Genomic DNA, 20,065 nt, shown 5'->3' with positions numbered 1-20,065 from the left:
TAAAGTTTGTCAGCAACACAACACTCAAATATGGTTAACTGTGAAGAAAATGGTAACAAATATCAAGAGGACAGACAGACTGTTGAAATGGGAAGATAAATGGCAGGTGATATTTCATAAAATGAAGAGTGATGAGACATTTTGCTAAGAAAAGTGAGAAGAAACAGTATTAGTTAAATGGTCAAATTTTATAGGGGTGAAGGAGCAAGTAATCTACAAGTTTATGTACATAAATCTTCTAAGGTCGCAGATTAAGTTGGGAAAACTGCTAATAAGACTAAGTGATATGCTTTTTAAATAGAGTAATGGAGAACAACACTGAGGAATTTATGTCAAAACACTGGTTAGGCAAGAAATTGTGTTCAGTTTGATGTTCCTTTCTATCGGAAGGTGTTAAAGCCCTGAAGAGGATGCAGAAGAGATTTATTGGGATACTATCAGCAATGAAGGACTGCAATCCATAGTGAAATTGAAGAAACTGGGGTTCCTCTTAGAGTAGAGAGTTTTTATAGATGTGATAAAAATCATGTGTGGTTTTGATAAAGTGAATAAGGAAAAACTATTTTTAGTGTCAAAAAGTTTTGAACTGATGTCGCAGATTTAAGATAATTGGCAAGAAGGGTCTAGGCCCGAAATGTCAGCTTTCCTGCTCCTAAGATGCTGCTTGGCCTGCTGTGTTCATCCAGCTCCAGAATTTGTTATCTCATGAAATGAGGAAATATGTTTTCACACTATCAATTGTGACCTGCCATGCGCTTCTGAAAGGCTGATGGAAGTGGATTCAATAGTGATTTGCGAAAGAAAATGGGATAAATAGTGTAAGCTAGATCATTCTATGATGTTAATGTGCATGTGGTTAAGTTGTGATGAGCAATTTGAAACCATTTCCCATCTATCTTTCCTCCCCTCCACCAAAGCTCTAAAAGCAGGCTGGAATGCTATTGTAAAATGGTTTCTAATTGCAAATTTTGATTGTATAAGTCCAGAATTTCTCGCAATTAACATCAACTTTGCATGTTTCTTTTAATGTAGCTTTAAAATCTTTCTCTTAATGGTGAGTTCTGTTGGCCATCCTTACTTGAGAAAGGATGTACTGGCACTGGAAGGGAAGCAGAGAAGGTTCACTACGTTGATTCCAGAGTTGAAAGGGTTAGCTATGGGGAAAGATTGAGTAGATTGGGACTAATCGGAATTTAGAAGAATTAGGGGCGATGTTATAGAAGCATATAAAATTATGAAGGGAATAGATAAGATGGAATCAGGGGAGTTGTTTCCACTGATGGGTGAAACTGGAACTAGGGGGCACAGTCTATAAAACATGAGCAGATTTGGGATTGAGTTGAGGAGGAATTTCTTCAACCAAAGGGTTGTGAATCTGTGGAATTCCCTGCCAAATGAAGCAGTTGAGGCTATCTTATTGAATGCTTTTAAGGCGAAGTTAGATTTTTGAACAGTAAAGGATTTAAAGGTTATGGTGAGTAGGCAGTGGAGCTGAGTCCACAAAAAGATCAGTCATCATCTTACTGAATGATGGAGCAGGCTCAATGGGTCAGATGGCCTACTCCTGCTCCTATCTCTTATCCTAGTTTAACTGGTGACTGATATTAATCTACCCCTCGAGGCTTTCTTACTCCTCCCGAGAAGCTCCCTGTTAATCTTTTTTGTTTGAGCAAAAATTTTCAAAAAGATTTTGCAAAAGACTGTTCAAGTGGGAAATGAAAAATGGAATTTGAGTGCCATCTCCTGACTGATTGCATAATGACACCTTTAGGTGTCTGAGTTTCATGATAGACCAAAATGTTGGTTTGGCTTTGAATCTGACAGTTCACTGGCAAGTGTTTTGGGACATCCTGAGGTTGAGAAAAACACCCATAAATACAAATTGTTACTTATTTCTACATCCTGAATGATGATGAAACTTATTTGTTTTATGCCATTTGTAGCATAGTAACTGTACCTCCTATAAATCATTTCTTTAAAAAAATTTACTCTGTCATTCCCCTTATTTCATTCTGAGATTGTGGCATCATTTCCTGATTGTAGTGATCTACTTCTGACCTCTGCTGCTTACAGTTTACTGTCTGCTTTTACCAATGCATTTACTTTCAGCTGGACACCATCACAGGATGCAAAATATAGCCCAAGAATTCAACATGTACTCTGTTTTCCAGCGAATAGCTTCAATACTTCTATAGCTTCTATACCCAGTACCTGCTACACTATAACATTACATGAACAATGGGGCTGCTTCAATGTTAGCAAGATTTCAGACACCTGCTGATTAGAAACAGAGGATTATAAATAGTGTTCTGAGCTCTTGAGTTGATTTACTCTCTGAAAAATATAAAGAGAAGATTAATCAGTGCTGTTCAATAAATATTTTGACATTATCTGTAATCTCTCCAGTAAGCAATACTCTATAATTATTCTTAACATTGCAGAAGTTTTCAATGCAATATAAGGAACCATAGTCCAGAAAAGACCATAGGCATCTCTTTCTATTAGAGAGAAACAAAAGGTCTGATATAGCCAGACAGTAATTAGTCTGTAAGAGTGTGGTAAGGTTGGAAGCCAGGACCTCCCTGAGATCCTTATTGTTGGCTGTATTTTGTCCACATACTAATCATGTAGTCAACACTTCTGGGTTCTCGTTGTGGATATTGCCTTCTTTTAACCTGCTTGTCATGTTCCATGAGTAAAAATTAATTCTTCCCTTTCACACATGGCACTCTGAAATACTTGTTGGATTGAATAATGCATTGTCTCTAACAAACACTGAATACTGGAGAAACTTAGCAGGTGTGGAGAGAAAAACAGTGGTAGTGAAGCACAGACAATCGGAAGAATCTTGGTGTGCCTGTTCACTGGTCCCTTACGATAGCAGGACAAGTAGGTGAAGTTGTTAACAAGGTTTTCGGGACACTTGCCTTTATTAGCTGACTTATAGAGTTTAAGAGCATAAAAGTAATAGTGAAATTGTGTAAGAAATTGGTCAAGTCACAGCTAGAATATTGCGTGCAGTTCTGGAATTCACACAATCAGAGGGATGTGATTACATTAGAGTCGGTGCAGAGGAGATTAACCTGGCCATTGCCTGGGTTGGAGAATTTTAGTCACGATAAGGGATTGGGCAAGCTGGGGTTGTTTTCCTTGGGGCAGAGAAAACTGAGAAGGGACATTATTGAAACATACAAAATTATGAGGGGCATAGATAGGGTGTAGAGGAAGAAACATTTTCTCTTGGTGGAAGGATCAATGACCGGGGCACAGATTTAAGGTAAGTGGTGTAAGGTTTAGAAGGTATATGAGGAAATTTGTTTCACCAAGAAAGTGGTGGGAATCCGGAAATCCCTGCTTGTAAGGGTGGTAGAGGCAGAAAACCTCGCAACATTTAGGAAGTATTTACATGTATACTTGCGATGTCAAGGCAAACAAGGCTATGGGCAAAGTGCTGGAACATGGGATTACAATAGTTATTTAGGTTAGTTAGTTATGTGACTTTTTGACAAGCGCAGAGAAAATGGATCAAAGGGCCTTTTTCCGTGCTGTAGACTTCTATGATGGAATTTCACCTTGACCTTCACTCTCCTAAGGAGAACCAGTTCAGCCTCCCCACATAATCGAAGTGCCTCATCTTTTGTGATTTCAGAAGATTTTCATTTCTTTTTTTCCTCCTGATATGGCGACTGTGGCACTGACATTTGTTTTTGCCAAAGGTGAAAGCAACCCAGTGGCTATCTTTAACTTTGTACCGAATTAAGGGAAGAGGAGAAGAAGGAACTGATGATGCCTGGCATATGTGACTGCACCAGAGGTATCTGGTCTCCACCAAGGTGCAAGTCCTCAAATTTTGTCAAGGATTAGTGTGTGCAACAGATCCTAGACAAGCAGGAAGCTGTAATAAAATGTCAATGACATAAATGAAGACAATACTAATCTAGAAAAGTAGCAAAAGTTGATCAACGGCTTCAGAAAGGATGTTATATCTCTGAAGAGCTGAAAACTCAAAAAAAGTCATATTAGACCTGAATTCCCAGACTCCAGTAGTTTATTATTCCTCATACTGCCCAGGTGCTTAACCTAACACTTATCTGAATTGAATTCCATTTGTCAGTGACTAGCCCATCCATATCTCCCTGTAATCTAAGGCTGTCCTCTTCATTACTTTCCACCCCATCAATTTTCGTATCGTCTATAAGTTTACTGATCAACCCTCCTCCATTCAAGTATAAAGCATTTATATATACCACAAACAGCAAGGGCTCAACACAGATCCCTGCAGAATGCCACTGGACACAGCCTCCCAGTCACAGAAATAACCCTCGATCATTACCCTCTGCTTCCTGCCACTCAGTCAGTTCTGGATCCAATTAGCCAAATTTCATTGGATCCCATGGGTTCTTACCTTCTGTATCAGTCTCCCACACAGGAACTTTTCAAAAGCCTTGCTAAAGTCTAGGCAGGCTACGTTAAATTGCACTGCCCTCATCTATACACCTGATTACCTTTTCCCAAAAATTCAATCAAACTGATCAGGTATGACCTTCCCTTAACAAACCCCTACTAAGTATTCTTGATTGATCCTTGCCTCTCCAAGTGCAGCTTAATTTGGTCCCTCAGAATTGCTTCCAGTAGTTTCCTCACCATTGAGTTTAACCTGATTGCCATATAGTTCCTCTGTTTATGACTTACTCTCTCACTGAATAGTGGTACTATATTGGCTATCCTCCGGACTGCTGGCATCTCTCCTGTGGCCAGGGAGGAATTGAAAGTTATTGCCAGCTGGTTCCTCCCTTGCCTCATTCAAAAGCCTGAGATACATTTCATTGGGCCCTTGAGATTTCTCTACTTTTAAGTCTGCCGGACCACTCAGAGCCTCCTCTCTGTCTATGCTAATTTCTTTAAACATACCACAGTTCTTTCCCCTGATTTCTATATCTACATCATTCCTCACTAGTGAACACTGACACAAATTATTCATTTAGAACCCTCTGGCAGAAATTCCCACTATGGCTGTTAATGGGCTCTGCTTTTTTTTCTGGATATCCTTTTATCTCAATGTCCTCAAAATAACTTGGGATTTTCCTTTAAGTTACCTGTTGTTATTCTTTCATTTTCCCTTTTTGCTCTCCTAATTTCTTTTTTAAGATTCCTCTTGCACATTCAGGACTCCTTGAAGCCTGCTGCTGTTCTGAGCTCTTGGTACCCGCCATAAGCTTCCATTTTGCTCTTTATTGAATCATATATATTCCTTGATGTCCAGGATTTTCTGGATTTGTTAGTCCTGCCCTTTATCTTTATTGGACCATGTTAGCCCTGTACTCTCTCTATTTCTTTCTTGAATGGATCTGGCTGCTCTGATGCAGCTTCATTTAAAAGTATTTGTTCCCAGCCTACGCTGGCCAAAGCATATCTGAGCTAATTAAAATCAGCTACCCCCCGTTTAGAACTTTGATTTCAGGCCCATCCTTGTCCTATTCCATAACAATCTTGAATCTAATGGAATTATGATCACAGTCAGCAAAATGCTCCCCTGCTGATACTTCAGTCACTTGTCCAGCTTCGTTATCTCAGGACCACACCCTCTCTAGTAAAGCCTTCTGAGCACTGGTTTAAAAAGCTCTCCTGGGTGTGTCTTAGGAATCTCGCTCCCTCTAAATCTTTCATCCGATGACTACTCTCATTATTGTTGGGGAATTAAAAATTTCCCACTTCCGATACTCTGTTACTTATACAATTCTGCTTATCTGTTCCTCTCAAACATTAGAGGGCTGTAGTACACTCCCAGTAATATCATTTCTCCTTTTAGTTTTTTAAGTTCTACCCATGTTGCTTCATTTGAAAAGTCTTCTAAGTTTAATTCCTCCTTACTGCCGTAATGATGCACTGATCAATTTAGTGACACCCCCTCCTATTTTATCTCCTTCCCTGTCTTGCCTGAAGACCCTATACCCTGGAATACTGAGCTGCCAATCCAGCCCCTCTCTCAACCATGTCTCAGTTGCAGCAATAACCTCGTACATCCGTGTTTTAATTTGTGCACTCATCTCCTTTGTTTGCCAGACTCCATGTATTAAGATAAACATCATCCAAACTTGCCAAACTCCCTTGTGCCTTAACTGCTATATAATTTCTATTGATTCAGAATACCAACACCCCTTTGCCAAGTTAGTTTAAACCGACCCCAACAGTACAGGAAAACCTACCCACAAGGATCCTAGTCTCAATCCAGTTCAGATGCAACCTGTCCACCTTGTACAGGTCAACTGCCAACAAAAACAGTCCCAAAGTTCCGGAAATCTAAAGTCCTTCCTCCTGCATCGTCTCTCCAGAATGCTGGACTAACCTCCTATTTCTATATTTACTAGGGTGTGGTGCCAGAAATAATCCAAGACCTTTTGGCTCCTGTTCTTTAATCTACTTCCTAGCTGCCTGAATTCTGCTTGCAGCACCTTATCCTTTTTTTTAAATACCTATGTCATTAGTACCATGATCTCTGTCTGTTTGTCCTCTGCTTTCAGAATGCCCTGTGACATTCCTGACCCTGGCACTGGGAAGGCAACATATCATCCTAGAGCCCCTTTTTTTGTGGGCAGCAAACTCACCCCATGGTGTCTTAAAGTTGATTCCCACTGCTTTCCGCTGTGGAAAATAGGCTCAAGATTAAGAAGGGCTTGCTATAGTACGGAGGACAAAAGTTGTTTCTAGTGGCAGGCCGGTCAGAACCAGACAATGTGGATTTAAAATATCTGGCAAAAGAACCAGGGCAGAACAGGAGAATTTTCTGCACAGAAGTCTTATCAGCTGGGATGTGTTGGAAGCAGATTTGGGAGTAACTTACAAAGGGAATTGGATACACACACGAAAAAGAAGAGTGTGGGGTTTTAGGGAGAGGGTAAGGAATGAAACTATTTTGGTGACCCATTCAAAGATGCAGCAAAACATGACACTCTGAATGGCCTCCATCTATGCCCTACCAATCTTGAGGCAGACTTCTTGAAATCCATGCTTGTGCCAGGTAATCCTGGATATCTATTTGAATGAGTGGAAATTTATACTCTACCTTCTAGGGCTGAAACAGTAACATTGCGGAGGTTGTGGACATACTCGCTGAGCCAGTGGGTTTGGTTGCAATGTTTCATCACCCTGCTAGGTAACATCTTCAGCGTGCCTTCGGTGAAGTGTCGGTGTTCGGCCCCACTTGTTATTTATATGCCTCGGTTTGCTGGGGTGATTGGTATTATTTCCAGTTTTGTTTCTCAGTGGTTTGTACACTGGATCTAATTCAATGTGTTTGTTGATGGAGTTCCAGTTAGAATTCCAGGCCTCCAGGAACTCCCTAGTGTGTCTCTGTTTGGCTTGTGTGATTGTCAACGTGTTGTCCCAGTCACATTTGCGTCCCTTGTTGTCCATGTTTAGTGAGACAAATGAAAATTGGTCGTGTCTCTTGGTGACCAGTTGGTGTTCATGTATCTCTATAGTCAATTTTCTTCCAGTTCTTGCATTGTATTTTGTATATAACTCCAGTTTGGCTAGTTTTGGGTATGGGATCCTTTGCAATCATCAGTAGCTGTCATAGGGTGATTATACAAAAACCAAGTTTCTGGAAAAGCTCAGCAGGACTGGCAGCATCTGTGGAGGAGAAAACAGAGTTAACATTTCGGGTCTGGTGGCCCTTCCTCGGAACTGCCTCGGAGGAAGGGTCACCAGACCCTAAATGTTAACTCTGTTTTCTCCTCCTTGGATACTGCCAGACCTGCTGAGCTTTTCCAGCAACTTTGTTTTTGTTCCTGATTTACAGCAGCTGCAGTTCTTTTGGTTTTTATTTTGTAGGGTGATTGTAGCTTTATGGGTTACTCTGATACCTAGGGTCTGGGTACTCTTGTGGTCATTTCTGAAATGTCCTTGATGTATGGTAGGGTGATCAGTGATTTTGGGGGTGTTGTGCCTTCCTGTTGTGGTCTGCCTCAGGAGGTAGCAGTGGATTGTGCTTTTCGGGTGTCCATTTCTTCTGAAAACTCTGTATGGTGTTCTTGTTCTGGTTTGTGTAGTTCTGGGTTGCTGCAATGTGTTGTGGCTCATTTAAATAGTGTCCTGATGCAGCTTCGTTTGTGGGCATTGGGGTGATTGTTAGTGTAATTGAGTATTTGGCCCAAATGTGTGGTCTTTCTATATATGCTAGTCTGGAATTCCCCATTGTTTTTGCGCTCTACCATTATGTCAGTAATATTACAATTGAAATAGAGGGCCTAATTTCAATCTTAGCACTTCATCAAAAAAGGTGCTTGATTTGGCCAGTATCTAGCATTACAGATTCTTGCTGCCTTTCCACTATTGACTATTGACTTTATGCCTGAGATTTCAGTGTTGCAAGTCAGAAAAATTTTACATTTGTTTGTTTTTGGCTCCTAAGTTCTGACTCCAATCAGAGCAGCTCAATATTTGGAATTGAATTTAGTACAGTCACTCTGTGTAAACTGAAACAAAGAAAGAAGAGAAAACTGAATGCACGTGCATTGTTTATTAACTTATTTATTTGGTATGTCCCAGGGTGGTCACATCACACTCACTAATAATAAACGTATTGATCAATAAATGAGCGTAATTTGGAGACACGGGCATAAACTGCAGGACTGTATACATTGCAGTTTCTCGTTCCCCAAGAGACAACGCCAACTAGGTTCCAGCCAGTATATCCATAACAAACAAGAGGGCCTCCAGAATCACCCTGCAATTTTAACAAATAGAAAACCTTAATATTCCATGAAATGAAATGAAATTCAAGCAGCCTTTGCTGCAAAGCTTTCTGACCGAACGTATATGTAATTTGAAAGGAAAAGCAATAACATATGTCCATTACAAGTTATGGTAATGTCCCAGATTCCAAATGGAAAGGCTAAACTAACGTGTCATACCCATAGGAGAATTTTTTTCCTTCATCTTTTAGATTTTTTTCAAACAGGTTGAATTCCATCAAAGACTAAGTAATTAAATTATGGGCAATCAGAAAACCTACCAGTTAGTGACAAGGTAACTTTATTTCAGAAAGAGGAACAAAACAAAATTGAGTTATTCTACCAACACGAATTTTCAGTCATGCTGCAGTGCACCTATTGAAGTGAAGGTTATTTCGAGGAATTCGTATGTCTGCCATTGTACAGGTAGTTCCCTGTTGGAGTGGGATACCAAATCTGTGCTGACTTGAAAACCTGACTCGCCTCAACTGATGAAAATGATTTGAAATTGAAGCATTAATGCCAATTGAAGGATCTACCTATGGAGCTCACTGAGCTCATTATTCCCATAACCCAACTAAATGACAAATGTGACTCTAGCCAGCAATGCAAAATGTCCCATAATCTTCTTGTACAAAATGATGGAAAGACAGATTGTCTAGCATATATTATACAGTTAAAATGATTTTAATTTACTGCTATAGTCAAAGTGACTCAAGTCTGTGTTATTCAAAACCTCAACTCATACAGTCATAGTCACTAAATAAATGTATTGTAGACTTCACAATGAAGCCCACTGAGCCCTTTAACATAATCTAAGCTTTTACAGCAGCACCTACCTGGCAAGAGGATGATCCAGAAGCACCAGCGCAAATCATAATGTCACTGATTTGGTTCCCCCAGTACTGTTGACAGTTTTGTGAATCAATAATGGGAATATTAGTTTGCATCAATTTGCTGGAGGCGGCTAGAAGGAAATAAATGAGGGAAACAAAGATTAATTATAATTACAAGACGACTGTTCAAAATTAATTTGGTGAAGTATTTTAGAAAGTTCTTACGGCCTCCAGGTACTGTGCTTCCCCATCCAGTAGTAGTACAGAGTGTGCCTCCTGGAATGTTGGCATCAGAAGCAACAAGTCTGACTGGAGAGATGTAGTAACTTATGGTGGCTGGGGAAGACAATCTGAGAAGAGTGCAGTCGTAGTTCATGTTATAGGGGTTCCAGTAAGGATGGGTTATGACCTGTGACAAAGATATGAAATGCCACACATTCATTCTACTGTCTTCACAAAGTGTTAAAATAACTCAGGATAAAGTTGAAAGAACATAGAACATAGAACATTACAGCACAGTACAGGCCCTTCGGCCCTCAATGTTGTGCTGACCTGTCATATCGAACTCAAGCCCATCTAACCTACACTATTCCATGTATGTCCATATGCTTGTCCAATGATGACTTAAATGTACCTAAAGTTGGCGAATCTACTACCGTTGCAGGCAAAGCGTTCCATTCCCTTACTACTCTCTGAGTAAAGAAACTACCTCTGACATCTGTCCGATATCTTTCACCCCTCAATTTAAAGCTGTGCCCCCTCGTGCTCGCTGTCACATCCTAGGAAAAAGGCTCTCCCTATCCACCCTATCTAACCCTCTGATTATTTTATATGTTTCAATTAAGTCACCTCTCAACCTTCTTCTCTCTAACAAAAACAGCGTCAAGTCCCTCAGCCTTTCCTTGTAAGACCTTCCCTTCATACCAGGCAACACCCTAGTAAATCTCCTCTGCACCCTTTCCAAAGCCTCCACATCCTTCTTGTAATGCGGTGACCAGAATAGTACACAATACTCCAAGTGCGGCCGCACCAGAGTTTTGTACAGCTTCACCATAACCTCTTGGTTCCGGAACTCGATCCCTCTATTAATAAAAGCTAAAACACTGTATGCCTTCTTAACAGCCCTGTCAACCTGGGTGGCAACTTTTAAGGATTTGTGTACATGGACACCGAGATCTCTCTGCTCATCCACACTACTAAGAAACTTACCATTAGCCCAGTGCTTTGCCTTCCGGTTACTCCTACCAAAGTGCATCTCCTCACACTTGTCTGCATTAAACTCCATTTGCCACCTCTCAGCCCAGCTCTGCAGCTTATCTATGTCTCTCTGCAACCTACAGCACCCTTTGTCACTATCCACAACTCCACCGACCTTAGTGTCGTCTGCAAATTTACTAACCCATCCTTCTATGCCCTCATCCAGGTCATTTATAAAAATGACAAACAGCAATGGACCCAACACTGACCCTTGCGGTACACCACTAGTAACTGGTCTCCAGGATGAACATTTCCCATCAACTGCCACCCTCTGTCTTCTTTCAGCAAGCCAATTTCTGATCCAAACTGCTATATCTCCCACAATTCTATTACTCTGCATTTTGTACAATAGCCTATTGTGGGGAACCTTAACGAACGCCTTGCTGAAATCCATGTACACCACATCAACCGGTTTACTCTCATCTACCTGTTTGGTCACCTTCTCAAAGAACTCTTTTTTTATTAGCCTTTGGCATTGATCTTTAACTCGTCAATTTGTAGCCTATGCAGAGATGATGGGTTGAATGACTTCCTCTTGAACCATAATAATTGTGATTCTATGATGTAATATATTCAATGCCTAATGTATCTGACTAATATAAAGCTATCATCGACAAAGTCAAAAGTCAAAACTAAGGAATGTATGACAGAAGATGGTATGATCACATAGTCTTGTGCTTTGGTCAAACAATACCTTGAGCATTGTGCCCTGTTGCAGCTACAAGGAATTGGAGGTCATAGCATGGAGAAAAACAACAGACATCCTAGATGAGGAGTGATTTTTTCTGAGAAACAAAAACTGAACTTGAGGTTTACAGCCTGGAAAGAAAATACTGAAATGTGGCCTGGTCGAAATATGTACAGTTTAAAGATAAAGGAATGTTTAATCTGTTATAATACTTCGGCAGAACTGGGCAAAGGAAAAGCACTAAATTAGTAAAAACTCATTTTAAGGTTGTTAATAGTAATTTCCTCTAAAAACCTAACATGGATCTTTGAGCAAAATGGGAGAGAACACTCTGAAATCACTTAAGAAAAATTAATTGTACAATAGGAGAGTCTAAGTCCATTCACCTTTCTCATCAATGAATATTCTTGTGTAAATGATCACTGAGATGGACGTAACAACACAAAAAATAGGAGCAGGAGACAAACATTTGGCCCATCTAATCTGCCCTGACATTCAGTAAGATTATGGGTTATCTTTTGTGCCAGCTCATCATACCTGCCAACTGTCTGACATTTCTAAAATCTATCCACCTCCTAATTAAATACTTTCAGTGATAGCCATCATAACCGTCTGAGCTGGAGAAGTCCAGACATTCACTAACTCCCTTATGCCTCAGATTTCAATCAGTGTCCTCTTATTCTGTAACTGGTCTCTACTTTGAGATCTCATTTCCCTCACAAGTGGAAACATCTCCTCAACATCTACCCCATCAAGACCCCTCAAAATCTTGTATGTTTCAATAAGATCACCCCACATTCTTCTAGACTCTAATGAATTTCTAAACTGTTTGGCCATTCATTACAAGTCAACACCATCATAGGAATCAGCCTAATGAATCGCTTTTGAACAGCCTCCAATGCCAATATATCCCTTCTTTAAAATAATGGCACCAAAACTGTGCAGTACAGCAGATATGTCCTCACCGACACTGTAAACTGTTGTAGCAAGACTTCCCTATTTTTAAACTCTAACCCATTCGCAAAAAAGGCTAATTTTGCATTTGCTGCCTGAATTATTTGCCACACCTGCAAGCTATAATTCAGTATTCCATGCACAAGAACACCCAGATTCCTCTGCATTGAGCTTTTTTGGAGCGCCTCTCCATTTAAATAATGACCTGCCTTTTGATTCTTCTTACTAACGTGCATGGCTTCATTTTTTCTACATTATACTCTACCTGCCAAGTTTTTGCTCACTCACTCACTCAACCCATCCATATCCCCTTTAGTTTCCTTGTGTTCTCATCACAACGAGTCCTCCCAACTGATTTTGTATCTTCAAATTTGGATACATTACACTCTGCTCCCTCAACCAAATCATTAATATAGTCAGGAAATGATTGAGGCCCTAAGACAAATCCTCATGGCACACCACCAGTGTCTTCCCGACCTGCAGATGACTCATCAGTCCTATTCTGTCTTCTGTGTATTAGCCAATTCTCAGTCCATGCTCACACTTTGGTCGTAGTACTATGAACTCCCATCTTGTGCAATTACTTTATATGTGGCCTCTTATCAAATGCCTTCTGAAAATCCTACATTGCATCTATTGGTTCCCCTTTATCAACTCTGCTTGTTATATCCTCAAAGCACTCTAGGAAATTTGTCAGATGTGATTTCCCTTTCACAAAGCCATGTTGACTCTATTTCATTGCATTAAGCTTTTCTAAATGTCCTGTTATTTCTTCCTTGATAAGAGAGTCTCGCATTTTCCCAATGACCGATATTTAGCTAACTGGCCTATAGTTTCCTGCTGTATGTCTACTTTCGTCTTGAACACAGGTGTCATATTAACAATTTTGCAATTCACTGGAACCCTTCTGGAATTCAATTAGTTCTGGAATATTTTGACCAATGTCTTCATTATGTCTGCAGCCACTTGCTTCATAAACCTTGGCTGTAGACCATAAAGTGCTGCTGATTGTCTGATTTTTAGCCCATTTGTTTGCCAAATACTTTGTCCCCTATGATGGAAATGGTTACAGACATTGTCTTTCATTAACACCGCACTTATTTGTTATCTATTGAATATTTATAGTGTTCTCCACTATGAAGAACAATGCAAAATATTGCTTCAAATTCGATGCCAGTTAAATATTTCCTGTTATCAATTCCTCATTTAATCTTCCAAAGAGCCCCACTCTTACTTTAGCTATTCTGTTTCTTTATATATTCTTGTAGAAGGTCTTGCTGTCTGTTTTTATATTTCACGCCAATTTACTTTGATAATCAATTTTCTCCCTTGTCGTTAGCTTCTTAGTCACTTATGCTAGTTTCTAACAAAATCCCAATCCTCTGGCCTACCATTAGTTTTCAACATCTTGGATGCATTCTTTTTTGATGGGATACTCTCTTTGACTGCCTTTGTCTACCACCGATGGTTCATCCTTCTCATTGAGGCCTTCTCCTGACCAGAACGAAATTGTGCTCAGCATACTAAAATATCTGCGTATATGTCTGCCACTGTTCATCCACTGATCTTCCCCTCAGTCAATTTTCCAAGCTCACTTTAGACAGCTCTTCCAGTCTACCACTAATAGCCTTTAAGTTGAGAAGTCTGGTCTGAGACCCAAGTTGCTCTCCCTCAAACTGAATTTGAAATTCTACTATGTTGTGATCATTCTCCTTAGAAGAGCCCAAACCATAAGATCTTTTATTAATTCTACCTCTTTGAACATTAATAGATCTAAAATAGCCTGTTCCTGAGTAGGTTGTGCAACACAGTGCTCCAAGAAACAATTGCTGATGCACTCTACAAATTTATCTTCCTTGTCTTTGCCCGTCTGATTTTTATAGTCAATATGCAGATTAGAAATCACCCATAACAATTGTAGTGCCTTTCTTCAATGCCTCTATTATTTCCCAATTTATACATTTACCTGCAGTGTAGGCTATAGGGCCTGTAGACAACTCTGATCTGTGATATCTTTCTCTTACAATGTCTTACTTCCACCCAAACTGATTCCATGTTGTGATCTATTTTACCTGCATCACTTCTCACCTGTGGACAGATATTTCCTTTATTAAGAAAGCTACCCAACCTCATTTTCTATTTTGCTGGAATGTTGAACACCCTGAAATATTGAGTTCCCAGTCTTCGTCACCCTGAAACCACATCTCTGTAATAGCTATTAACTCAAGTTCATTTGTTTTTGTTTGAGCCGGCAACTCATCTATCTTGTTATAAATGCTGAGTGTATTCAGATAAGCGCCCTTAGCTTTGACTTTCAACCATTATTACTCTTTCTGGTTCTAATTTCTGCTGCCCTTTCCCATGTATATTTTTTCACCCTTTCCTGTTACACTTTGCTTATCATTAGCCTCTTCACTATCAAGTACATATGCTCTCCTGTTTATTTTAGATTTTTTAAACTTCCCTTCAATTGAACCCTCCTTTCAACTAGTTAGCTCAAACCCCAATGTATAACAGTAGTTACATGATTCATCAGGCACTGCCTTCATAGTGATACTGACTGCGATGCTGACTTGCTGTACACTCTTTGCATTGTTTCACAGTGATGATAACTTGCTGCACACTGACTCCCATGGAGATGATATAAAGGTTAGTCAGATAAACCAGTACATTAAGAAACTGTACTTTAGAATTGTTTCTCTACTAAAGTGAGGATTGCGATTAAAATTTAACTGCTGTGGCTTTCATCAAATTCTGATCCTCCCTTTAAGCTAAAAAATGTCGGGGCAAGGGAGAGTGGAGAAAATTGAAAAGAAAAGCTTAAAATCTCAGTAACATTAGTGCTGGAATAAAATGGAATTCTTAAAACTCCACAGTGCATGAAGTACAAGGGTATGTAGTTTAAAGATCAAGAACATTTTTTCAAAAACTATGTTGTGAACACAATTCCACTGCTGGAATGTTCCTTATTCTATCTTCGTGAATGTAATTTTTTTCTGTGGTACAATATATTGTACAAATTAAAATATAATACAATATATCATTGTGGGCAATTTACATTTGGAATCACCTTTATTCAATATTATAACAACATAAATTGGAATCTATGAACAGATATATACCTGGGAAACACTTTTGATTTGAACTTGTTCTTCTGAGGAATCCAAATCAAGCTCTCCAAGGACAACTTGATGATACCCAGGGCTGTTAAAAATGAATTTATGTTAATATGTGATGAACATTTGACATTTTAGTTGTTACAAAAATTTCACTCTTAAATGTTTAGTTGTTACCTATGTTGTCTCTGGTTCTCATTGAGATATCTAAACAATGGAATAATCTGGAGATGAAAAGTTGTTAAAGGAAATTATATTGCTCAATGGTATCTATCAAACATGTCAGCCCTGGTGATGAGCTACCTCCTCCAGGTGCCATTTTCGACTCATTGGGAGTCCAAATTATATGTCTGAATGGTGATAGATAGGGAATATTGCAATGTGCATGGTGGAATTTGATCCCCCACCTTCTGCTCAGTCACAATACTTAATTATCATAGACTTAATGTAGAGCTGGATGAAATGCAATACTCTTTATGAATTACTCATGCCTCACAGAAAACACAGGCAGTGGTTCACCCATCCATACCTTTTCTGAATATCATTATATACCAGAAATGATATTGAAACTCATTTGTTTCTATTCATTGCAAAAAAAGGCTTAAATTCTGTACATGTCAGCATTAATACAAGCCTTCCCTATTGTGCCAACATTTCCAATGTTTAACATCATCTTTGGCTTTCCCAGTGATTTTACAACCACCCCAGGTTAGAATAAATTTGGAGATGGCTTTGGGCTGTGCATTGAGATCCAACTGGTGTAATGTGGGGCTGTCCAAACACTATTTGCACCTAATTTGTATGACAGATAGGAAGAATCAAATTTAATTCCAAAAGGCAAGTAAGTCTCCAGCACGATAAGCCACCAACCCCCATCTGAGAAATCAGTCTGCTGACGGGGTATTGGACACTATGGGAAATTTAGCATGACCAATCACCTAATCTTCACATCTTTGATCTGTCGGAGAAAACTAGAGCATTCAGATGAAAGCAACACAGAGAACATGCAAACTCCGCACAGACAGGCACCCAGTGGTGGAATTGATCCAGGGTCCCTGGCACTTGTGAGGCATCAGTGCTAACCACTGAGCCACCATGCCACCCCTGTAATTTCTGCAATGTAAACGTGAATGACCTGGTGTCAAATACTTACTTAAAATTGCAGTGGGCAGCAGTGATAACCCAATTGTAATTTACTAGAGAGCCACCACAGAAATGACGTCCATAATAATCCTGTTAGGAAAGTTTCATAGAGGCAACAATCAAACCAAAGAAATTTAAATGTACAAAAAGCAGAATAGAGCAGATGCTGGAAACAAACCAGAAAATGGTGTAGATGCACAGCAGATCTTGTCGCATCAAAGGAGAGGGGAACAGTTAATGTTTGATGTCAATGGCACTTCATCATCTGAAACATTAGCATGTTTTGTGTTTTCACAGCTGCTGTCTGACCTGAGTACTTCCAATATTTTCTGGTTTTATGAGAGCTTAAAGGTTCGTTAGACATAACAGGGAAGAAATTGGACTTCGGGTCATCTATTTTTCAGACACAAAGCAATTTCTTAACTGTGCGATAACAGTGGGCAGATGAATGCAAACAAATGCATCAAGAGCAAATAAGCTCATCTTTTAGTCATCCCACATGTATACCTGAAACAGGTTTTTGGCCCATTGCTTCTGCACATGCAGTTTCATGTCCCATTTGCTGAACTTTTCTTCGGCACTTGAAGGTGAACACTGTTCTTGAAAGTCACTAGAAAGTCACTACCAAATAGATAAGTTGCAAGTCATAATTTCAAGTTACTGTATATGGCCGTCAGAGATTAACATAAAACATTGTAAATTATGGCCTTTCACTCAATAAGTTATATTATAATTAATGTTACCTGCAGGGAGACCTGCCATGGCCAGGACCCAGGTTGAGCATACTGTCCATTAACTATTCTGGATTGATAACTTTTGGTGGGATAGACTGATGGAGCAGCAGAAACTGTAAAGTACAAACATTTTACCAATGGCTGAAAATATTTTCATTTCTCCTTATCAGAGAACTGAACGTCAATTCTTGTATTTTTAACAAGGCTATCAACAATATTAAGTTTCCCTTGAGTTTGTAAAATGCAGCATTATTGACTTACTCAGGAAAAACTTAGTAAGGGAATACTTCAAATCAATATCTCTCTGACAGTTCTACAAAATCCAACTAAAGTTGTAAAATCTAAGAATTATTTTAAGTTAGCATATTTGCCTTGTTAAAACATTACTACATCACATAAAAAATATCATTTTTGTGTTGGTTGGACAGCAGAAATTCAACTACTTTTTTAATCAACGTATTTTGATTAAAATTACTCTTTGTTAATATTTTAAGATGAAGGGTCAAATTATTTTCTTGTAACTGTCACTTACCCGTAGTTACTGTGATGATAGCGAGACAGACAGTCCAGGGGAGCCCCATGCTTACCTTCCTGGTTTGATTGCTGTTGTTCGGGCAAGCTGCCTTTTACAACTTTTGCTAAGCTCTCAGCCATAGCTGTAATCGATATGGAACATTAATTCACCAATTAAATGATAAACATGGAGGTTAATTACTTCTATCAAAACAAGCATCTGTTGGATGCTTTTACTTAGTAATTGCCTTGCCTTGGTGAGGACAGGTTTTGATTCCAGTTTGATAAAAGAAAGCTCAAAAGTAAAGTTATTTTAATATGCTTCTATTAATTTTCCATGACTTCTGAAATCACTCACTTTTTCAACTCCCAGACGTCACTTTCTTCTTCCTCTATTTCAGTCCCTCTGCTACTGAAACCCTTGTCCGTGGCTTTTTTTTTACCTGCAGGTTTGACTATTTCAATGTTCCCCTGACTAGCCTCCTATATTCCACTCTCCATAAACTTCTACTCACTCAAAATTCTGCTACCCTCGTTGTATCGCACAACAAGCCCCATTCATCTGTCTTTGCTGACCTACATTACCATCTGGACATTCAATGCTTCAAACTTAAAACTTCTCTTATGTTTAAATCTCTTCATGCTCCTGCCTTTCTAATCTTCTATAATCACCTCCAAACCTACAAATCATGAACTCTTCACTTATGTGACTTTACTCTTTATGAGCATCCCTTTCTCTTGTCTCAGATTGGCGGCCGTGATTCTGCTACCTAAACCCTATACTTTGGAATTTCTTCCCTAAATTCCTCAGCCTCTCCTTGTTGCCTTTTGTTGTACATATTTTTTCTGCATACATTTACCCCATTGTAACCCTTCTCACACACTGTTCCATCCATTAACCTGTAGCTGAGAGGACAATGAGCCAAATGCTCTTAAGTTGGTGGCATCTATATCTTGCAATGCCTCAAGACTCATTCGTGATGCACACTGGCAAATTATCTCCCAGGGATTTTATGTTGTTATGTCCAGTTGTTACCCATGGAAACCCATGGAATCATGGGTTAAACTGAAAATACTTAAAGTTGCATGTTGGGTGCAGTGATGAAATAGAGTGCTCAGCTGCTATTTTGATCCAGTTTAATGCACATTTTGGAATTTAGAAAAGCCAATAATGAGGTAATTAAATGTGGGGCCACTTTAGGATCAGTCTATTACTAAATTGATCCTCAGATTTTCTAAGACAAAGCTATGATAATACTTATGTAATGTTACAATCATGACAACTAGTTGGGAAAGAAAATGGCTCATGAGAACACCAAAAACAAGTGCTGAGGGCTGGTCATGATGAAAATAATGCAATACAACTTGTAATTTAGGAGTTAGAAGAAAAATTGTAGGGGTTACTTACAACCAGGGCAAGGTGATGGGAACTGATCCAGAGGCAGGTGAATGAAACTGCAGTTACAAGGAAATAACACCATGAACTGGTGTTTTCCACCTGAAGGGAAGCCTTGCCTTATTATCGTGCCTTTCATGATTACCACAAAGTGCTTTGAAATTTGGTCACTTTTCAAATGAGCTTCTTTAACTTGGGAAATATGCAGTGCACATGTGTATTCATCCATTATACTTGGAAATTGCTTGCCTCTTACCACTTTGCATGCCATCTATTTTGGAATGTGAGCATCGCTAGCTGGTCAGCATTTATTGCCTGTCCCTAGTTGCCCTTGATAAGGTGGTGCTGATCTGCCTTCTTGAGCTACCACAGTCCACGTGCGGTAGATTAACCCACAATGCCATCATATGCCAGCAACAGTGAAGGAACAATGATATATTTCCAAGTCAGGATGGTGAGAATCCGGGAGGGGAACATTTGCATGGTGGTGTCCCCATGTGTCTGATGCCCTGGAGCTGAGATGACTGACCTCCATCTATCCAAACCATCTTCCTATGTGCCAGGTTTGAGTCCAACAAGTGGAAAGCGTGCCCCCTAATACTTGATTCCAGTTTTGTTAGGGCTCCTTCATGCTAATGTGGGTTGATTGCAACCTTGTTGTCAAGGGCTGTCACTCTCACGTCACCTCTGGAA

General features: G+C 39.5%; 1 protein-coding gene across 1 annotated transcript; it reads right to left on the bottom strand.

The window, feature by feature from the left end:
- Positions 1-8,569: 8,569 nt before the first annotated feature.
- On the bottom strand, positions 8,570-18,117 carry LOC125459933 (chymotrypsin-like protease CTRL-1). Its single transcript, XM_048546925.1, has 7 exons — positions 18,051-18,117; positions 17,473-17,576; positions 16,740-16,819; positions 15,593-15,674; positions 9,797-9,980; positions 9,575-9,702; positions 8,570-8,728 (listed from the first exon to the last, which is right to left on the bottom strand). Exons 1-7 carry the CDS (start codon positions 18,115-18,117, stop codon positions 8,570-8,572), a joined length of 804 nt encoding a protein of 267 aa, XP_048402882.1.
- Positions 18,118-20,065: the final 1,948 nt, after the last annotated feature.

Source organism: Stegostoma tigrinum, chromosome 16 (genome assembly GCF_030684315.1).
Source record: "Stegostoma tigrinum isolate sSteTig4 chromosome 16, sSteTig4.hap1, whole genome shotgun sequence".
Taxonomy (NCBI): domain Eukaryota; kingdom Metazoa; phylum Chordata; class Chondrichthyes; order Orectolobiformes; family Stegostomatidae; genus Stegostoma; species Stegostoma tigrinum.
Note: the sequence above shows the minus strand (reverse complement) of the source record. Positions and strands in the feature narration are given on the sequence as shown.

What these genes read in the sequence shown, in the direction of transcription:
- LOC125459933 (XM_048546925.1), bottom strand. Translation starts at nt 18,117, where the DNA reads ATGGCTGAGAGCTTAGCAAAAGTTGTAAAAGGCAGCTTGCCCGAACAA. An exon ending in ACAGCAATCAAACCAGGAAG is followed by an intron (nt 17,577 to 18,050) that starts GTAAGCATGGGG and finishes TGTACTTTACAG; the next exon opens with TTTCTGCTGCTCCATCAGTC. An exon ending in CTGGATCATCCTCTTGCCAG is followed by an intron (nt 8,729 to 9,574) that starts GTAGGTGCTGCT and finishes TTAAAATTGCAG; the next exon opens with GGTGATTCTGGAGGCCCTCT.